This window comes from Cladophialophora bantiana (assembly GCF_000835475.1).
Source record: "Cladophialophora bantiana CBS 173.52 unplaced genomic scaffold supercont1.2, whole genome shotgun sequence".
In the NCBI taxonomy this organism is placed as follows: domain Eukaryota; kingdom Fungi; phylum Ascomycota; class Eurotiomycetes; order Chaetothyriales; family Herpotrichiellaceae; genus Cladophialophora; species Cladophialophora bantiana.
The window spans coordinates 1,359,269-1,379,411 of record NW_015971576.1 but is presented as its reverse complement, the minus strand read 5'-3'; the positions used below and the strand labels follow the sequence as shown (position 1 = coordinate 1,379,411).

The window sequence follows — 20,143 nt, the reverse complement described above, 5'->3', positions numbered from 1 at the left end:
CGATGGCTTGCAGGTGAGAGAGTAGCAGGCCCCATGTTGGTGTCAAGTCCTCGATTGACCGCTTGACCAGCCCATTGGTACAGACGTTCACGGATTCCCCGAGGTTGTTGTGGTTCATTTCTTGCGTGGTCCATGGCGCTGCATCTATCGTTTGGCTGCGATCGTGTAATCATGGGCGATACGAGATCGAAGACTGTGTCACCGTGGCTTCAGCTGATAGGATACGTGACAAAAGTCGACGTGTGAGGGCTTAGTGAAGTGTTGCAGGTTACAACTTTGAAATCTGTTTCAGAAGTGTTTTGCACCGTGCCCATGGAAGGATTTGTCCTTTGCGTCGGAGTCTTCCGATGGCAAATCAAGCACAATGAATAATCGAGTACCGTAGATACTGTCCGAGTGGTAGTCTAATTATGGCTTGGCGAGGAACATAAAAAGGGGTGAAAGATGATTTGGAGGACCCATGACAATATATTTCGGCATCAGATGTGAGGATATTTTTCACTCGGTCCTCTTCCCAACGCGTGGCAGCAGAACCCACGTAGCTGACATCGACGCAAACGAAATCAGAACAACCGGGTGGAGGGCAACAGTACTCAATTTCTGTGCCAATATGCCCGTGATGAAAGGTACTAGCGCGCCGCCAGAGCTTCCCATCGATGTCACGACTGACAAACTGCTGATTTGGATGCTCCTGGGTAAAAGTTTGGCAAAGACGGCGGTGGCGCATGGGTAGATTGGTCCGAGGAATAAGCCGACAATGGATTCTGCCACGGCGTTTCCAATAATGTTTGGTACAAGCCAAACCAGAAGCTGGAAGATGGCGGCTCCAAGGATTAGGAGGACGACCGCAAACTTCTCCCCGACCTTGTGAGCAAAATGAGTCAAGACAAACCTTCCAACAGTAATCCCGCCCCAGAATCCAGAGGTGACATTACCGACATGGGAGGGATCGCCTCTTCGGTAATGAATCAGGTAAGAGATGACCCAGCCTGAAATAGCCACTTCTGCACCTTGATAGAAACTAGGAAACGTCAAACTAGTGGATCGATGGTTCATCCAGGCAACTTACAAGATAAAGGTAGCTCCAAGGAGCGTTGTCCTGTTCCTGACTGCCCTTTTGAGCACCTGAACTTTGGTGAGGTCGGCCGAACCAGCAGCCTGGCGGGAGGCGGTCCGTTCGAGAGACGAAAGTAATTGGACAGCAGCATCGCTCTCGAAGCCTCTGAAGGACCAGCCCATCAACAAGACAGAAAGCAAGGAGAAAGACAGCGTAATGAAGTAGAAATGTGCCCAGTGAATGCCGTTTGACACCATGGCCGTGGCAATCAAAGGGGAGATAATACCGCCCAGCTGGCAGAAGTTAGCTTCGGTCGAAACCCATGCCAGCATGTCCTGACTCACCCCATATAGACCGTGGCAAAAGCCTAGGATGACAGTGCCATTGAGCAAGTTGACAATGAAGGCGTTGGTCATGGCAAGAAACAGTCCCATCCCACAACCGAGGAAATAGAAGCTGAGCACGACCACAGGAAATGGTGGAGAGCAGACGACGGTAACGTAGCCGATGCTCATCATAGAGGTTGCGATGATGTAGGAACGAGTCCGACCGAGCCGAGACTCGATGAGCTGGATGACCGGTGCCATCGAAATGAACCCGAGAGCATTAGTGATGAAAATCAAAGAAACAATAGCATATCCGATATGGTAGTCTTTTTCCAGGTATGGGATCAAAGCACCGGTGGCGGCATCATTCAGGCCCAGCAAAAAGAACATGACACTCGCCGCCGCTACCCGCCAACGATTTCGGGGTGGATTCGAAATGGACTGAACGATGGCATCAACCACTTGATCTCGCTTTGGTGTGGGAGGTTGACTTCGTTCCAACTCGCCAGGGGTTGGAGGAAGAGACCGACCGACAGGCGATGCATCACGAGAGGGCTCCTTACATGGGCCGTTCAAGCGTCTGCCCCATTGTAGTTCGTCGAGCTCGTACTCAGTGGGTGACACAGTGGTAATGTTGTCTCGATGGATGACGGGGGCGGGTCCACGGACAGTAGCGGAAGGGTCACTTTCATGGGTGATAAAGGCACCAAATGCTTGTACTGTCATCATGAAGAAGAAGAAGAAGAAGTGAAAGGAGATGGGACAATTGCAGACGTAGTAGAGGATGGCAATCAAGACAGAATTGGGAGAAAATATACATATACCTCTCTCTCTCTCTCTCTCTGTCTCTCTCCCCAGATCATGCCCCGCTTGGAATACGCTCGCATTGATAAGAATAAGGCAACACATTTGGGTCGGAGACCATTGAAGCCGCGTGCAATAGCGGTGCGAGATGGACCGATGTGAGGTCTGTGGACATGGTGGGCCAGGGACGAGCTTGTAGATCGATTGCTAATTTCTCAAGAAAGATAGTAGCAGCCACTGTTGATTCGAGGGTATTTTGCCGTATTGGCCGGGTAGAAGCTTGATCGGGTCGATGAAGTTCGATGGATTGACGGGGGGTCGACGGGTTGATGGTGGTGATTTGTGGTGATTTGTGGTGGGTGTAAGTGGATGTGACGAGGCACCGAGAGGAAGTGGCTTTGAGAGAGTAAGCCACCCGCCTGTGCCCGGGTTTCTTTCCCCTTTCAACACGCTGCCCGCCAACCACCACAAGGTCGCCAATGCTCTCCTTCCCCCGCTTGCCCGGCCTGAATTGCCAGAAAAAAAAAATTCCCAAAATGTCACCGCAACTGGTCTCGCTTTGCCTTTTTCATGGTCACCAGATCGAATCCCTTTGTTCCCATTCTTGCCATGTCTCGCCGTAAGATCCGAAGCACCGCGGAAGAGACCCTCACTCCTCCTGACTCTCTGGCTCCCGGTCAGTTGATCGCCCGTGTGGTCAAAGTCAACGGCAAAGACCTCTACACGGTCCAGACCCCCGACTCATCCACGTTTCTCGTCGAACTTGAAGCCCGCTTCAGATCCACCATCTTCGTCAAGCGCGGCGGCTATGTCCTGGTCGACACAACCACCACGGCGGAGCGGGACAACAAGATCCAGGGCGAAATTGTGAATATCGTTGGTGACGAAAAGGCGTGGAGGAAACAACCCTTCTGGCCGCAAGAGTTCGTCAAGAGGACCACACTGGCCGACAGTGACGACGAGGACTCACGGGTGGGCAAGATGCCGCCATCCGACAGCGAGGACGAAACAGGATGATGCGTCTGCCTCTCAGCTCCTCAATTCTTGCGAACTCGCTGGCGGAGGACTGATGTGATCCACGGGTGGTGCAACAAGAGCGCACATGGCCTGCAGTGCCAATTCTCCCACCACCACCATTGAACTCACGTCCGTGCTCGGATATACCAGCCAGCAATATTCCTGGACTGCCCAATTGAGAAGGACCCAGATAGGACCTCCCCCGGCCCTCCACAGCAGATACGGGGTGGCCCAGCCGAGATATGCAAAGAACTGGTAGTGCAGACTCCTGGCGCACAGCATACCGATCACCATGCTGCCCAGGACGGTATCCATCACAAAGGCCGGGGTGACCTTCTTCGAGATCCTCAACTCCTCCGCCTCGTTCATACCAAGCATGTACTTCTTGGCAAACTCGACTAAGCTCGAAGCACTGGGCTTGATCCACTTCGTCTGAAAGAACAGGAGCAGCAAGGATGCGTGGATGACCAAGAGACTGATGGCAAAATTGCGAGACAGAAACGTCTCTTCATCAACGAACCTCCAGTTGACCGTCCACTTGTACAGGAATTGTCTCCCAAAGTCGAAGGAGCGTTGGACATATGAAAGGCCCGTTCCTTCGCCGAAGAAGGGTAGGGACATGACAACGTGGAGGACAAAGACATAGAGACCTGTGAAGAGCCCTTCGCCCGTACCGAGGGCCTGTAAAACGATGACTCCCACAGCGGGTGCAGCTAGCAATAGAGTCATTTTCACGCCCAATCCCAGTCCCCATATGATCGCTGCCCTTCCGAACTTGCGCCGTTGCATGGAGTAGATTGCGAGCCAAAGTCCCAGCGTCGCCCAGCAGTCATTGAACAGCCGCAACAAGAATATAGAATGCATTCTCTTGCTCAATACCAAGGGGATCAGAAGCCAGGGCGGCGCGCTCACCCGTCTGTAACATGCAAAGACCACGGCCAGCGTCACGAGGTATAACCCGGCAAAGATGATCTGAGCACGCAGGATATTGGTGCCCTGGTCGGTGAGCGTATAGAGGATCGAGTAGATGTAGAGATGAAGGGCCGGATAAACGAGAGGACCCGTGGGACCCGTGATCTTTGCATAGTTTCTTTCGCCCGACAGGAACATGCGCACTTGGGCCATGTACGTCGTGAAGTCGATCTCGGTGTACGGCACTCTCCAGACAATGAGGCCACAGAGGACAGCCTCGCCGAGGAGCATCAAGGGGGCTGTCCACCTCGCGTGTACAGGATTCGTGAGGAGGCTGCGGACGTTCTTCAAGGAGAGGTCCATGGCTGCTGGGAACGAGTAACCAAGTGGTCAGAGAAGACTGTCGGTCTGTGGGAGAGTCGAGAGGAAGCTCTTGTCCGCTATATCTCTGGCATCATGACTACCTCCATCCCCATCGAGGACGACACGCAGATGGGAGTCTTGGAGAGTGCGAGAGAAATCAGGAGGTTTCCGTCTATTCCACGCGAGACGCGACCAGAGACGGACGAGTCTCCATTGCCGTCCTCGCGGTTCCCGATTTGGAGCTGCTCGCTTCTTCCCCGCGCACTCATCATGCCGAGATGCGTCTGCTCCTCCATCTTCCCTCCCACCACCGCCTCTTCCATCACCGCGACGTCATGAGCAACAGCATCAGTCAGGCCCGTCGATCGCTGATTTCATACGCGATGGGAGTTCCCAGAGCTCCCCAGGCCCCAGATTCGACCGCTCCAACCGCGTCATCTCCGTCGATTGCATGCTGGAGAGACCGAGTTGCAGACAGGTATGTCCGATCACGACCGTAAGTACCCCGTCCCCATTCTCTGTGTTATCGGATCTCTCTCGTCTCTTGCTATAAAGGAAGCGGTGGACAACATTGCTTCAACCAGCGTACAACATCCCGCTTCCTAAATAACGGTTCCCGCCTGCTCTTCTCCTCGCCCACAACATGTGGCGCCAGGCGCCTTCTAAACCCGACCCCTCTGCTCCTCGAGCCCCCCAAGCCGAACCTCACGACCTCAACTGCCTCACCATCTCTGAACTCGAATCCCTCGCCTATGAGCGCATGGACAAGCAGACGCGAGATTACTATAACGAAGGCGCCGACTGCGGGAGCACCCTCTCTGAGAACATCTCGGCCTACGAGAAATATCGCATCCGTCCACGGGTGTTACGAGACATATCCCAGGTAGATACTACGGTCCAGGTATTCGGACACACAGACAGCTCTGCCTTCGGCGTGGCGCCCACGGCAATGCAGCGACTGGCACATTCCGACGGAGAGATCGCCACGGCACGAGCCTGTCACTCACGCGGAATTGTCATGGGTCTCTCTTCATTCTCAACCAGCACGCTCGAGGACGTCGCCCAAGCCAGCGGGGACAATCCCCACGTCCTTCAGCTTTACCTCTTCGAAGAGCGCGAGCACTCTCTGAAGCTCATAAACCGCGCCAAAAAGGCAGGGTACAGAGCCGTCCTCCTGACAGTTGACACCCCCATGCTCGGCCGCCGCAATCTCGAGATAAGAAATCAGTTTCAACTGCCGGCCCACCTCTCCATAGCGAATTTTGCGGAACAAGATGAGGACACAGATACAGCAGTAGGGAGGGAGCATAGTCGAACCACGACAGCCACTGACGAGAAGAAAACTCCATCCTCTCGCCGGCCGCAAATGCCCCGCCAACGGCGTCCCAGCACGGCTGGCTACCACGACGGCCACCGTCGCATGCCCCCGAGCGGGCCCATCACATTCCACACACACGCGGCAAACCCGACCCTGTCATGGGACGAATCCATTCCCTGGCTGAAAGAGGTCTGCGGCCCCGAGATGGAAGTCTGGGTCAAAGGCATCGCGACGGCCGAGGATGCCGAGCTCGCGGTGCACCACGGCTGCGACGGCATCATCGTGTCCAACCACGGCGGCCGGCAATTGAACGGCGCGCTCGCGACCCTCGACGCCCTCCCGGAAGTCGTGGCTGCGGTCAAGAAGCGCGTGCCCGTCCACGTCGATGGCGGCATCCGGCACGGCACCGACATCTTCAAGGCCCTTGCCCTGGGCGCTAACTTCTGCTGGGTTGGACGACCCATACTCTGGGGTCTGGCGTACAAAGGGCAGGAAGGCGTCGAGTTGTGTCTGAGACTGTTGAGTGACGAGTTCAGACTCTCTATGGGCTTGGCGGGCGTGACCAAGGTCAAGGACATTACGAAAGACTACCTGTGCCGGGTCGACAGAGGCAGGTTCCCGAGTCGCTTGTGAACTGAGGCAGAGTAAGCGGATTACGAAATCGATGAGCTGGAGGACGAACGGCAAAGGAGGGAAGGGCCCGTAACGACCTGTCCAGTTCTATAAGGAGGTAAGCGCTGGGCGTCTTCGGTCCGCTTAGGAGACGACCTGGACATGTGCTGCTTTGGTCTCAATGCAGCCACGATTACTGACGGAACACCTGAAAACAACCTTGGAACCAAGGCTGTGTAGAGAGACTCGTACCTTGAGCGTCATGTTTACAATGTCTGTCGCATGCTATTCAACCGGAATCGGTTGTCCGAGCACATTCCTAGAGTTGCCAGTGACTGCCTCTGCTGGCTGTTTCTCGTGTGGAGGTATCTATGCCGGTGTAATTTCAAGCCGCGTATCCGGATTGTTCATCTCAGCTGTCATCTGTGCAATATCCCTGCTTCATCTCAACGGTTGTGCTCGAATTTTTTGTTTTGTTTTCGATAGGGGTATCTGGTTGTTTCACGATTCACGTTCCTTCGCACATGTTCTTCAGAAAAGTTCTCGGTTCAATGCGACTTGGTACTCATGACGATCTCCACGCGCTTCAGGCTGGGGGGATTGAAAGTAATAAAGCTAACGTCGTCTTCAAAAGAAATATCTAGGCAATAATATCAAGCCAGGTCTCTCAGCACGACAATTGTCATAAGGGTTCTTTTCAGTGGACTTCGTTAAATTCTGTTCAGGGATTAGCATGATCTTGATCTGGAAATTGGGTTCGACATCATACCTAGGCGGGTGTGGTTTGCATTCAAGCAGGCCATGGAAGTTTCCGGTCGCTTCACCAATCTTCAATCTTTGGTGCCACGAACTTGACCGTGCCGTTGTCATTGTATCCGCGTGTTCCCAGGACTCCACCGGTGATTTCTCGCATAATCTGATTGAAGTTGGCACTGTTGCGGATATCACAACGCTTACTTGCAGACTCGGTATGGGCCACCCAAGCTGAGGTGGTCGCAAACAACTTCAAGCACAAGGGACAGGTGACCTGACCACCAATGTGTGATGAGGACAGCAGGTGCTCTCTAAATTGGGCGGGCGTCTTGAATTGACGTTTGCACTTGATGGTGGGACAAGAATACACTTGGCGGATGGCATCCCAATACTTTTCGATCTCGAATTGAGCATTCGTCGAAACGATGGAGTGAGCAGGCAGTTGGACGATATGTTGACGAGGAGCATTCGGATTCGCCTTTGCCCATGAAGTTGGTGGGATTTGCTCAGTGTCCTCGGATGACGGCGCCTTTCTGTCGTACATTGAGGCAACCTCGCTCGCGTCATCAGATGGTAGTTCAGCCGCGCCCGTGACCGCCTTAAGCCATCCCGTGACCATTCCAGTGTTAGTGTTGGCACTGCCTTGTGATGAACCACCTTTTGGTGGTATGTCCCATGCCGGCTGGGAGATGTGTAAGCTCGAAATAGCTTTTTCAACAGGGGGGTCGAGGTCGACGAAGTTACGAAAGGTTCTAACCCCAAGACCAGCTTGCTGTGAACCAGAATTGAGATTGGCCATCTTCGAGGCTTGAGATTTTGAGAGTGGTGGAAATTGTTCGTGCGATGCAGTCGAGATTGGGCCGCTGAGGGTGTTGCTGAGCGATCTCCCAGACTCATGGGCTGTCATACCACTCAATAGGTCGGGCCAACCGTTGTTGGTGGCACTCTTCTCGTCGCAGGTCGATTGATTGACAATAAATGGATCTGTTTCCGCCTTCCATGCGTCTTTCTGGATCTGGCGTTCGGCTCGCTGCATCTGAAAATCCGTCAGCCGAATGACTTTGCATTCGTCCTGTTCGATGTGCCGTATCAGTGCCGCGGCCGATCGACACATCTCTCCGCAACCAGCACATCCAATGTTCTGAGCAGAACGATGTTGCTGTCATCGTATATCAGCTAGTATTTGATTAAGCTTTGACAGCGGTGCCTACACTTTCCACATGATTGTCTCTGGTAATCGTGCTCTTGAACTATTCGGGTCAGCGACGGTTATACTATTCTTTCAAGCGCTTATTCAATACCTCCTTCCCACAAATCGGACAGCAGACTATGAGATCGTCAGTGGCTGAGGGTGGTCACGAAGTGGAAGAAAAGCCAACTCACTGTGGGCTGGGCTTCCAAGCTGATGGATGAAAAAGAACATGTCATTTTCACAGTCGACGTCGCATCGCTTGCAGTACGAGTGATAGATCGCTACCTCCTTGTGTTGAATCATGGCCTCCTTGGTGTTGAAGTGCTGGTGGCAATCTTCGTAGGTGCATTTGATCTTCATAGTGAGGTTGATGTACAAGGGTCACGAGCTGGGAGAGTGAGCAGGACACGAGGAGGTTGGGACAGAAGGCCAGGTTTTAGGCTGGGACAGAGCAGAGCTTCTACAATCAAAGAGGAAATTCGATAGAAGACAGGGTTAAGTGAGGAAGACAGAGGTGACAAGGCAAAGTTGAGGAAGATGTCAGTGAAAGAGGTCAGTGAAAGAGCAAGCGGGGAAGGCAGCAAGCAGGCGAGAGGATCCCGCCGGCAGCTGGACACTGAAGACCAGGAAGGTGAAACTAACCCTCTGGTCAACCAACAGTGTCCCTTCCTCACACAAAGGACGGAGTTTGGTAAAAGATCTGGTCGGCGGGGTGCCTCTTCGCATGTTCTCATCAGAGGACCGAATAAAGGGAGAGTTTGGAGTGACAAAGGAACGGAAAGCTTGTTTAAGAGCGCACGAAATATGGCTACTTCACCGTAATCATCCACCGTATTCCTACGGCCCAGCATGACACACCACACGAAATGCCTCGAGTCTCGTCCCGGCCACTACTTGGCCAAAACTGCCAACGTGACTCTTTGCACCGAGCATGGGTGGCTTCGTGGAAAAGGAAGAATGGACAAAATACATGCATGCTCAGATTTCATTCAGTCGTTCAATCATAGCTCAGTTGTCAATAATAGTCACCTTGGGTGGCGTTCTGGACGGGAGATTGCCCTCCAAGCCGAATGGAAAAAGAAGTGGCACATCTGACGCAAAATACGCCCTGTATCCAATATAGCTGTAGAGGGCTCAACGACGAGAAAGTGGTCGCCATATCGAACACAGCTAACGGCGTAGATGAAGGACAGAGCGCCTCTATTTGCAGAGAACACTCATTACCAACGGGGGCCACCTCCGTTCTATTAACGAAGGCTTTGAGCGTGCCGCTTGCTTTCCATTTAGGCTTGTTCCTCAGGTGTAGACCTCTTCAGTCAGCGGATTCAAGGTCAGCCCTTCTTTAGCAATGTCTTCATCTGTAATGCAAGTCAGTGAACGCCAGAAAGGTCACAAGACACCTCACTTACTCTGAAGAAAACACAATGGCATCTCCACCAGAGTGCCCTTGACTTGACTCAGAAGTTCCTTCAGCTCGGTCACTCCCCCGGGGAAATCTGCTCTAACAACATGTCCGTACTCGACCCGAGGTGGCAGTTTGCTGGGCTTGCCTTGAGCCTGTACATCTGCATGGTTGTAGAAGTATTCATAAAACTCCTTGTAATCGGCCCAGGTATTCACATAGTCGTCAGGGATCGCTCTGAACGCCTTTCGGAAGACTTCGGTATTCGTCCTTGCTCGACTGTTCCACAGTGCCTGGAAGGTGTCGCTGAGGGGATCTGCCACGACATTATCTTCAGGTGAGCCCCAGTCATACGCATTTGGCACTCCGACTGGTTCAAAATTGGGGTCGGGCCTAAAGAAATGTTGAGGTCGGATCAAACCGAGATGTTTACGGGCCAGCTGTCTCCGCAAGGAGGCCGCAAAACCGCTTGCCTGGTACGGTTGGCCATTCATGTACGTCTGGACCGGCGTAGAGTCGTTGATCAGCAGAGCGATTTCACTGTCGTGTGATCCGAGTTGGCTTCGGTCGTTTAGGTTGGCAGACCCTAGAATGACAATTCGATCGTCTGCGATGAGACACTGCGACTGATTAGACAAAGAATAACTCGCATAACCTGTTATAATTACCTTGGAATGAATGTACAGTTCTTCGCTAACGAACGCATCGAGCTCAGATTCAGGAGGACCGTCCCAGGGGACAGTACGGATGTCCTGACCGCCAAGCATGTAACACTCCGCCACACTGTCCCACCGACCGCTTCCGGGGGTTGCCATTTGCTGTGCGGCGCTTTGATATTGCTGATATTGAGGAGCTTGAGACAATTGAGTGGTTCCTGTCTTCTCGCCGTACTGCCCATACCCGGCTCCCACGGCATCATCGTGCTGTTTCCGGGCATCTTCATATCTCACCCCGCTTTGTTGTTCGACTTGCTGCATGGTATTGCTGCAATTGATTCGATCGTAATTCCGGAGATTGTAGAATCGAATATAATCCATGGGATTGAAGCCAGCCTGCGCTATCTTTTCCATGATGCTGTGGCCACCACGGTTGATGCTGTTATATTGAAACTCCATTATGGCCCGGGTGGCCAGCGAAGAATCATCTCGAAGGTCACCAGCAAATGCTGGCACTGCTGGGATGACGACAATCATTTTGTATTTCTCGTTGTTCCGGGCTGCTCGAAGTATTCGTTCAACAATAGCCTGACCTATCAAGTTTTTGACCGGTTTTTGTTGATCGCCCGTGGCAGTGATGAAAAACTGATTCTCGATGTAGACGAAATGCTGACTATTCCGAATTATGTCGATATATGCATTCTGGATAGAATGCTCAAGGGGGGTTCCATTGCTCCACGTCGTACAGCTCCGAAGTACCTGACAGGTCATTACGGGTCGCGGTTGACTATACGGGCGCCCGTACGAGTCCGTACCACCAAGGTACTTGCCTTGAAGCTGGTGAGCTTTGTCTCCAAGCCCACCTGAGACAACATTGCCAATGGATGAGAGTTGTTGACCCAACAATTTGCCTTCGGTTTTGTACTGGTCAATTCTTCCTCGAAAGCCTCGCTCGCCTCCAAAGCCTCTTCCAGACTCGTTGCCCTGTCCATAATCATCAAAGCCCCTGGTAGACTCTTGGTTATATTCGTCGAAACCCCGAGCTTGCTCTGGGCCGGCCTGTTGATAAGGTTGATAGGGCTGATTTTGGTATGATTGGCTAGGTGATTGTTGAGACGAAAGTTCTGTCGGTCCTTGATGGTACGGCGCATAAGGGGGATTCGCGCTGGGCGGCGGTGGATATCCTGGATAAGTCTGCGTTGGGGCTGTTGATGCTTGAGGGGGAGGCCCAGGAGGTGGTGGAGGGAAACTCTGCTGAAAGGACTGTGCTGGAGGATGTTGGACAGGAGCTACCTGCTGCGGAGGGCTAGAGACTTGACCATAAGGTCCAGCAACGGGTTGAGGGATCGCTTGCGATGGAGGGGGAGGGATTTGGCCATAGCTACCGACAGAAGTCTGAGGGGGATGCTGCATTGGTGGTTGAGTTTGAGCTCCTTGGCTCGAGGGAGCCATGGTTTGACCATACGGTACTTCAGATTGTTGTGACTGAATCTGAGTGCCCTGGACAGAGGGAGTTGCTGTACTGCCATATGCACTAGTATTAGGTCCTGCTTGAGCCTGGTACTGACCCGTCGTCGGCGTGTGCGGCCTGCTGGTTGTATGCCACGCCGGTTCTGTGTAGGGTTGACTGCCTGGGGGTGGCGCGTATCCACCAGCTGGAGCAGGAGGTTGGAGGTGCCCTTGCGACTGTGGCCGTGATTGAGGTCGCTGACCTGGACCAGTCGCTGGGTGAGGAAAATCATCGAGGAGTCTATAGTACCGTTGGTCTTTGCGGACATTGTATTTCTCGTCGAAGATGAAGTTCCACCTATCGATGAAGTGGTGACGAAGGTCCTGGACACAAGCTCCTTGCAAACAAATAGCAATATCGGACCATCCCATCCTCGAGTTTTTGGTTCTGTCGAGCTTGTTCTGGAAAGGTTGTGCAACATCGCTGAAATCCATGACTCTAGCATTATTATAATCCTGACCAGGAAAGACGATGTCGTTCATGTTTGATGGGTGTGCATCAGCGATTGAATGCTGATTTGTGTCCCATCTACCAAAACAGAGATCTAAGCCACCCATGAACGCGATCCTGTCATCAATTAAGCATAGCTTTTCATGATGTGCCCAATAGAGGATGACGTCGTCGGTCATGCCGTAGACTCCCTTAATGGCATCTGCACCAAGCTTAGTGAGTCCCGCAGCATCAAGTTTCAGAGCTTGGAGAGAAGATATCAAGGACGATTGGGTCGTTTGAGCATCTGGTAGATGGTCCGGGTGACGGAAGACCGCAATATTGGGATGTAACTTCTCGAGTTCATGTTTAGTATGCGCCGAAGACAGAGTCAAAGCCTGGGTGACCTCTTTGTACACAATGACTTTGACCTTGACACCGCGTTGTGCCGCGCGTTGCAGCGTTCGATCGAGTCTCCATTGTTCATTTTGAGAGGGTGGACGGCGAAGATACAACTCAGGTGACAGCCACCAATCTAATATCCAGATCGAGTGCTTCGCTCCTTCGAGTGCTTGACTGACTGCCCAGAAGTAGCCACATCCATCAACATACCACTTGACATCGTTGCCTTGCTTCTCCGAAGCGAAGCTGTCATAGCGATTTGGGCCTGGTGGGATTCCTTGCGGTCCCGGCACACTTGTGTAGCCTGCATAACTAGTCTGGCCTGGAGCCGGCGGCCCATATTGCGCCGGGGGTCGATTGCCTGGACCTAGCAGGTTTGTGACGTCTGAGCCGATATTCTGCAGAGTGTTATGCAGTCCATCAAAGAGTTTGGATGCCAAATCCGGCCGGCCTTGCGCTTGCTGAGTCGGCGGGCCTCCCGGATAGGCAGATTGACCTATCTGGGGATATCCAGTACTGGGACCTTGGTGTCCGTAATACTGCTGGTTGGAGCCGGGGCCGGAGCCGGAATAGCCATAGTTTTGGGACGAGGAGGAAGAACTAGTCTTGTACTTGTCAAACTCGGATTTGAACTTCTTGAACGTGTCTCCCAGCAGCGATCGATCAGTGCCATCCTGTCCACCGCTGCCACGAGACTGCAAATAATCGTCACCGTATGCGAGTCCGTCGTCGTCCGGCCTCTGTGGGTAAGACATGGTGGGAATCCTGGATGATCTTGAACTGAGGCTGGATTCGAACGGGCAGGAGATGGAGAGGATACAGATGGCCACAAGAGAATTGCTCTTGGACGCGAAGAACAATGAGGGATGTCCAGCGGTGAACTCAAACGAGGCGGGCAGTCATCGAGGAGTTCGTTTCAGCCATGACCAGGGCGAGTGACTGACGTTTCAGCTGATTCATGCCATGTCAATCAAGTGAAGCACCGCCAAGCTAGGGCTCCACTGCATAATAGAGGGCGCCTGGGCGACTTGGCCGATGTTGAGCCAACCATGTTGCGTTCGGCGTGCTCGCGACACCCTCCACCTCGCCGAATGGCCCCAATAACGAGTTTGCAAAGCTTCGGCAGCTGCTGCGCCTCATTGCCCCGCCAAATACATCTCCCCCCTGGCAAGCTCTTGCAAGCTGCCCCTCGTCGCGGAAGGGCAATGGAAGAATGCTGGTTCTGGGAAGCTTCATGGCTTTCTCATCAACACGCAGACCTCCCTCGATCGTATTGGCACAGACATACCCCAGATATGGGAACAGATCGCATGTCTTCGTTCTGCCTTAGCATTCCTCCAGCTTCTCGAACTGCTAGACGGCAAGGCGGAAGCTATCTCGTTCCGAGCAGATCTGGGTTGTCTGGATGACCAAGATGACGGCAATTAGCCCGGATGATGGTTGATGCGGGGAGGGGAGCACAGCTTCAAGGAAATACAAGTGTTGACCAGTGCACATCTCCATGGGAGTCTCGTTGTGGATTGGCTCTATATATCCAACGTCCTTTTACCTCCATCATGTCTCTGCCTCTGCGTCCCCTACAACTTCTTACCTCCACCGCTGTTAGGTCAGCGCCTCGTCCTGCGTTGGGCTTCGTCAGACCTCAGAGGTTGCAATTCCATCGACCAGCATCCAACATGTCTCTCGCAACTCTGGATGTACGTTGTCACACCCCGAGGAGGAGCGAACATGGCAGCTAATATTGTTAGGTATCGCAACATCCCAACCTGCCCAAGTCCTCTGTGACCTTGTTCGAAGCGAAGGCGAAAAAGAAGGCGACTTTTGAGGCAATTGCCAAGGCGATTGGTCGAGATGAGGTTGCGGTGGCTGCTCTGTTCTACGGACAAGCGACAGCGTCGCCAGAGGATATCCAGGCGCTATCAGACTATTTTGACATTGACCATGAAATCCTCGAGGCACAAATGAGCGGGTTCCCAGACCGTGGAAAGAGCGTGGAGATGCCGCCGAAGGAACCACTCATCTATCGCTTGTACGAGATCGTCCAGAATTACGGATATGCGTATAAAGCGGTCATGAACGAGAAGTTTGGCGACGGTATCATGAGCGCAATTGCTTTCTCCACCAAAGTCGAGAAAGAGGTCGACAAGGACGGCGTTACATGGGTAAGACTATCAACGCGTCCCAGAGCTCGGGGCTGATCTGATGCAGGCGAAAATCACCCTTCGAGGCAAATGGCTCCCCTTCACCCGATTCTAGATATCAAACATATAATTATCGTAGAGGGTTATCCAACTGGTGCAACCCAGGTACTGTTATGAGTATGGACGAAACCAAACCACGCCCAGGACCAGACCCCTAGGTATCTTGTTTGTTCTTTTCCTCACCGGGCAACAACTTGATTGTGCAAGCCCTTCTGCATTCCAATGCTTTGTGTGTGCGAAGAACAATACTAAACGAGAACAATATTAAGCCTCGTCCCCCTGTGCTCAGCCTTGCCGCACCTCTTTATTTGGCGGCGACTCTCAATCTTCCATGACCCAATGGGGAACTGAGAACAGAATTCTTTTGAAGTGCTTTCAGTTCGCCAGTCTTTAGGCAATATGCTGAGATAAGGTATATATACCCTCCCCATTCCCGACCGATCTACCTCTCGCACATACAATTTCACTCACGTCCAACTCAACTACAAGTCACTCTTTTACAGAAAGCCCATCGCTTATTACCATACCACGTAAAAATGGCTACCCAAATGTACACTTGCGTCGTTCAATAGACGAGCACTATTTTTCCAGTCCTTTCATTACCAACCCTGAATTCGACAGCGACAACACCCTCGGTCAGATTCTACCGAAAGCCATCAACATGGCCACCCAGATGTACACGTGCATCGTTCAATAGCGTGCTCCCTCATCATGATAGCACGCAGGGAGGCGCAGGCGCCTTCTGACGATATCATCTTCGACATGCCCTCGCGTCACGGTCGCTGAACAAGGATCCGAGCTGGCCGTCTCATCTGGTGTGAGAAGGTTCGTCCATTAGTGGCCATGATTCGCGCGGTGGTATGTTGAATTCGCTGCTATAATGCTGCGATCTTGGGGTGTTCCAGCAGTTCAGCGGCGTACCGCAGCGACCTGCACCCAATCCCACTCCTGTTCACTTCTATTCGAAATATACACATTGCTATCCACACGATTGTGCAAGACATTTTGCCACTCTCTGGCACAGCATCCTCCCCTAGAAATGGCATGTTTCGCCATGGTTCAGACACAGCGAGCAGAAAGCATTGGTACTGAGCGTGTCTCCGTTCACCTATTCAGACGCTGATAAGTGCTTTCTGCCATTTTGCTTTTCTGGCTGGTCGGCTGCCAGACGTGGTACTAGGTATTGCAAAATGCAGATATCTCCAGTGGACGCACTGGGAGTTTTGCCTATGTAATAAATACCATTCAGTTCTCTCAGATATTCTAGGGCAATTCGATTGTGTGTTTCTTGACCTTTTGGTATTCGTCGACTCTTTTGTTACGTTCCTCGCGGGCTCGAACTATTCGTGCCCAGCCTACATCTAGTTATCTTTTTTTTCCCTTAAACTGTTTTCTCCATACGAGGATCCCCCTAAAAAGGGCCAAGACTGAGGAGATAATTCAAAAGAAAGCTAAGCGAAAAAAAATATGCAAAATATAAAAAAACGACAGCTACAGGATTTGAACCTGTGCGGGCGAACCCAGCAGATTACGATTTTGGTCCTAGGATGGACCATTCGAGTCTGCCGCCTTCTACATTTTGTTAGAAAATAAGCCTGGACACGGGTCGGCACCTCAATTTTACTTACAACCACTCGGCCAAACTGTCGGGGCATTTTACCCTCGAATTTTGGCTATTATAATATAGAACCTTTTTTTTTTGAGTGATGACTAAGAGGCACGTGGCCACGATGTCTGATGTACGTTTTCGCCCGTTATCGGTAGAGATGCCAACATTTCCATTGCGCGGAAAAGAAAAGGCTAGGTCTTCGGTGGGTTTGGTTCTCCAGAAGTGATGAAGAATACGACGGATGAGAGTTTGTAACACATTTTGCAACGAGAGAATCTGAACTGCGTGAACGGTCTATATGCCCCTCGTCACAGGGTTGTCTCCGTCGGAGTAGGCGACTGACTAGCGAAGAATACTGGAGGAGTTTGTGTGGAAAGCAAAGCACCTCGACATCAAAGTACTACATGCATTTCAATCCAACGGGTGTGGTTGATGGATGTACAGCAGCGGCCGCTAAAATAGCCCCATCTCCTCTCTCTCTTTCTCTTTCTCTTCGTTCTTTTCGCCTTTCTTTCCCGTCATCATGGCGACGCCCTCCGAGTCCGGCACGGAGCAGCATCTCGCGCTGCAGCGCCAAAGAAGGCTCTTCGACGACTACCGTAGCTTCGTGCACGCTTCGACGTTCGCGGCGTGTTTCCTCGCACCGGCCCTGATCGCCCTCCCGCCCCGCAAGCTGGATCTGTACACCTTCTCCCTGGCCGGCGCGTTCGTCGCGTCGGCGAACTACCAGCTCAGAGAGCGGACGGGGACGGGGTTTATGGGCCACGCTTCACGGCGTTGGCATTTTCACGACAGGCCGTTACCCCCGCCGCGACAGGGCCATGGCCAGGACGACGATGCTAGTAACTCCGTATATGGATATCAACGGATACCCCTCGAACCGATGGTGCAGGACGCGGAGCGGAGGAACGGGACGTCCACCTTACGGGATCAAGCTCGCGGAGCTTGGACGGGTGCGCAGAGCGAGGACTGGAAACAACGCCGCTTAAAAGAAGAACAGGAGAAACTCGAGCAGGGCGAAGGTTATGGAAGCATGATTGTCGACCAGATTTGGGAAGTTTGGAACCAAGGCGAGAAGAAAGTTGAGGAGTTGAAAGAGACGGACGAAGAGGTTGTACAGAAGCGGAACGACCGTGGTTGAAAGAAGAGTTTCAACTTCATATTGCTGCCCTACCCCGGCTGTGATATATGAATCCGGACTGCCATCTGAGCATCTGACATAGGTCCAGATCTGTGTATGGGAGATCTCTGCCGGGCCACGCCATATCCCACTTGCTGCCTATCACGAGGTCTGGAGGCCTCCTTGGGTTTTTCAAGACACCCGCACAGCCAGCGTGCACGCTCCGCATGATGTCCGTCTACCATCACTCCCCTTACCATCTACTCTTGCTCACAACCTGGTTCCGACACACCTCGAGCGCCGCGATAACTGGCATAGCTTCTCTCATACCTCCTCGCATCCGCCTCGACCTGGAAATCCCGCACTTTGATGCCCTGTCTCAGCACCTCGTCTCGTGCCCTCTCGCTGTTTTCAGTCTGCCGGTCTCGCTGTTTGGCTTCACCATCCGTAATGATGATGGGGACACGAGCTGCACATGTTCGTCTGTGAAGTGGCGTCATTTGAGGCCTGTTCGCTGAATTGGTGATCACATTGGCCATATCCACCTTTGGGCAGCTGGCTTTGTTGGCGGTGGAAAGATGCGGGCTGCGAGACGGGGTTTGTGCGGCTTGCTCATGTCTGCTGGTCCATGAGCTTTTAACCTTGATTGGCGTTGATGTCTGTTCTCACGGTGATGGTATCAATCAGATTACCGACCAGAGACTTCACTTTTGGTGTCCTGACGACGGGCGTGGACTGATCAGTCGATGAGTCCAAGAAAGCGTTGAGTCCACATGCGCATGGCCTAGTCCGTCGCCTGAAAGAAGCAGTTCGGACTTTAATTGCAGCTCTGGTCAGACTGCTGTTTACTATTGTGAATGATCCACGTACAATACTGGCACGGAAGTAAAAGGAGAGTGGAATTTCGAGCCAGGGTGTCCCTTGTCCAAAAAGCAGTTGGGCTGTTTTGACATTTCAAAACGGACCGAGCCACCAATTTATGCCAACTGCTCAGTAGTACAGGAAAGCGGGATGACAGAGATTGGACTGAGCGGTGCTATTGAGGGCGTGGGTTTAAGTTCGAGTTGTGTGACACAACAAGAACTTATACTGTGTACTGCGAATTGAGGATGTGTGCGCAGAGGAGCACTTTACGATTGTTCTTTCACGAAAAGGGCACCACGAAGTATCGGCATTGACTTGGCATTCATTCCAAAGCCGAGCAATCCAGTATTATCTGCTGGGCAATGCCGTTTTATTCAATGCCTTGACCCTCGGCGTTTCTTCTTGCTCGAATGTCCGTTTGTTCCGTCGTTATTTGGCTCGGTGTGCGGCCTCTTCCCATTGCGGGTCTCTTGGTCAACTGGGGTGGTCGCTGTAGCTAGCTTGGGTTCGTGCCTTTCTTTCTGCTTCTTCTTTTTGGGACCTTTGGCGCTCCCGGTCGAATCACCGCTCTGTCTCTTGCGTTTCTTGTCCAGCCTCGCCTTTTTGCGTTCTTCTTTCGCGCGTGATCTTGCCTCGACTCTTTTCAAAAATGAATCGTCCTCCTCCTTGGGGGCCAGTCCCTCTTGCTCATGACCCTTTTTTGATCGCTTTGGCAGGGGCTCGTTTTGAGAGACAATGCCTGAATCTGGCTGCTGGCCAGAAGCTTTCCGCTTGGGACGGTCCTTGGCTTTCACCGCAGTAACAGGCTTCTCTTTGTATAGCTGATCGATTGGGGTAGGATTCGTGTCGACTGTAAAAAGGCCGCTGGGATCCAGCAATGGCTCGGTAGCTAGGTGAGCATTCGACTTAGCTGTTGTCGCCGGCATGGGGACGGTGGGTAATTGCGCTTCAGGTGCTCTCGCATCCTCCTTAATGTTCTGCTCTTCACGTTTGGTGATTTCTGCCAATGACTCGGTAGATAATTTGAACGTTGCGATCAGACTCTCGGTGGTGAGTAGGCGCGTTTGCACCAAATCCAGGGTAGCACTGCTGTCAACACAAAATTTCCGCATTTCTGCCAATAACGAAGCGTGGGAGTCGAGCAAGATCAGGAGCGAGTTGTGCTGGTGTAAAAACTGCAGCCGATGTCAGTGTATGACGAGAAAAAGGTTTGGTTAGATTTTCCACATACTGCTTCCCATGTTTTATCACCAATCTCTGTGGCCATCTTGACGATATGGTGCTGGCTCCAGCTAACTGCAAGGCTACGTTGAGGCTGCGATTTTTCAGGAATGAGGAACGGACTCGAATCGCCCGCCAGTCCGCGATTTCTCCAACTGCAGGATGCGGAGAGGCAGTTGAAGATTCACCGTATTGACCGTATTGACCGTATTGACCGTATTACCAAGCTCCTCGCTATGTAACCTCCTCGCCTCATCGGTCTTGCGGCTTGGCGATTTCGCTACGGTAGAGCATTCGATCTTTGGCCGCTCGTCTGATATTCGACTTCAAGTCATCGCTTCCTCACACCTTCTTTGTCTAATTGCCTTCCATCGC

At 52.4% G+C, this 20,143-nt stretch overlaps 10 protein-coding genes across 10 annotated transcripts; 4 read left to right on the top strand and 6 right to left on the bottom strand.

Annotated features, from left to right (window-relative positions):
* Positions 1 to 498: 498 nt before the first annotated feature.
* Positions 499 to 2,109, bottom strand: Z519_01505 (uncharacterized protein; the record flags this gene model as incomplete). The annotated part of the gene is made up of 3 exons (XM_016759262.1): positions 499 to 1,021; positions 1,070 to 1,350; positions 1,402 to 2,109. The coding sequence occupies 3 exons, from the start codon at positions 2,107 to 2,109 to the stop codon at positions 499 to 501; spliced, it is 1,512 nt and encodes a 503-aa protein (XP_016624590.1).
* Positions 2,110 to 2,796: 687 nt separating this feature from the next.
* Z519_01504 (uncharacterized protein) lies at positions 2,797 to 3,204 on the top strand (the record flags this gene model as incomplete). The annotated part of the gene is made up of 1 exon (XM_016759261.1): positions 2,797 to 3,204. The coding sequence occupies one exon, from the start codon at positions 2,797 to 2,799 to the stop codon at positions 3,202 to 3,204; it is 408 nt and encodes a 135-aa protein (XP_016624589.1).
* Positions 3,205 to 3,216: 12 nt separating this feature from the next.
* Z519_01503 (uncharacterized protein) lies at positions 3,217 to 4,479 on the bottom strand (the record flags this gene model as incomplete). The annotated part of the gene is made up of 1 exon (XM_016759260.1): positions 3,217 to 4,479. The coding sequence occupies one exon, from the start codon at positions 4,477 to 4,479 to the stop codon at positions 3,217 to 3,219; it is 1,263 nt and encodes a 420-aa protein (XP_016624588.1).
* A 643-nt stretch (positions 4,480 to 5,122) lies between these two features.
* On the top strand, positions 5,123 to 6,430 carry Z519_01502 (uncharacterized protein; the record flags this gene model as incomplete). Its single annotated transcript, XM_016759259.1, has 1 exon — positions 5,123 to 6,430. One exon carries the CDS (start codon positions 5,123 to 5,125, stop codon positions 6,428 to 6,430), a length of 1,308 nt encoding a protein of 435 aa, XP_016624587.1.
* A 799-nt stretch (positions 6,431 to 7,229) lies between these two features.
* Positions 7,230 to 8,714, bottom strand: Z519_01501 (uncharacterized protein; the record flags this gene model as incomplete). Its single annotated transcript, XM_016759258.1, has 4 exons — positions 7,230 to 8,321; positions 8,374 to 8,412; positions 8,464 to 8,489; positions 8,546 to 8,714. The coding sequence occupies 4 exons, from the start codon at positions 8,712 to 8,714 to the stop codon at positions 7,230 to 7,232; spliced, it is 1,326 nt and encodes a 441-aa protein (XP_016624586.1).
* A 936-nt stretch (positions 8,715 to 9,650) lies between these two features.
* Z519_01500 (uncharacterized protein) lies at positions 9,651 to 13,508 on the bottom strand (the record flags this gene model as incomplete). Its single annotated transcript, XM_016759257.1, has 3 exons — positions 9,651 to 9,712; positions 9,764 to 10,376; positions 10,425 to 13,508. The coding sequence occupies 3 exons, from the start codon at positions 13,506 to 13,508 to the stop codon at positions 9,651 to 9,653; spliced, it is 3,759 nt and encodes a 1,252-aa protein (XP_016624585.1).
* A 921-nt stretch (positions 13,509 to 14,429) lies between these two features.
* On the top strand, positions 14,430 to 15,009 carry Z519_01499 (cyanate hydratase; the record flags this gene model as incomplete). The annotated part of the gene is made up of 3 exons (XM_016759256.1): positions 14,430 to 14,450; positions 14,502 to 14,915; positions 14,962 to 15,009. 3 exons carry the CDS (start codon positions 14,430 to 14,432, stop codon positions 15,007 to 15,009), a joined length of 483 nt encoding a protein of 160 aa, XP_016624584.1.
* Positions 15,010 to 17,086: 2,077 nt separating this feature from the next.
* Positions 17,087 to 17,704, top strand: Z519_01498 (uncharacterized protein; the record flags this gene model as incomplete). The annotated part of the gene is made up of 1 exon (XM_016759255.1): positions 17,087 to 17,704. One exon carries the CDS (start codon positions 17,087 to 17,089, stop codon positions 17,702 to 17,704), a length of 618 nt encoding a protein of 205 aa, XP_016624583.1.
* A 239-nt stretch (positions 17,705 to 17,943) lies between these two features.
* Z519_01497 (uncharacterized protein) lies at positions 17,944 to 18,222 on the bottom strand (the record flags this gene model as incomplete). Its single annotated transcript, XM_016759254.1, has 1 exon — positions 17,944 to 18,222. One exon carries the CDS (start codon positions 18,220 to 18,222, stop codon positions 17,944 to 17,946), a length of 279 nt encoding a protein of 92 aa, XP_016624582.1.
* A 699-nt stretch (positions 18,223 to 18,921) lies between these two features.
* On the bottom strand, positions 18,922 to 19,814 carry Z519_01496 (uncharacterized protein; the record flags this gene model as incomplete). Its single annotated transcript, XM_016759253.1, has 2 exons — positions 18,922 to 19,722; positions 19,779 to 19,814. 2 exons carry the CDS (start codon positions 19,812 to 19,814, stop codon positions 18,922 to 18,924), a joined length of 837 nt encoding a protein of 278 aa, XP_016624581.1.
* Between the last annotated feature and the right edge of the window lie 329 nt (positions 19,815 to 20,143).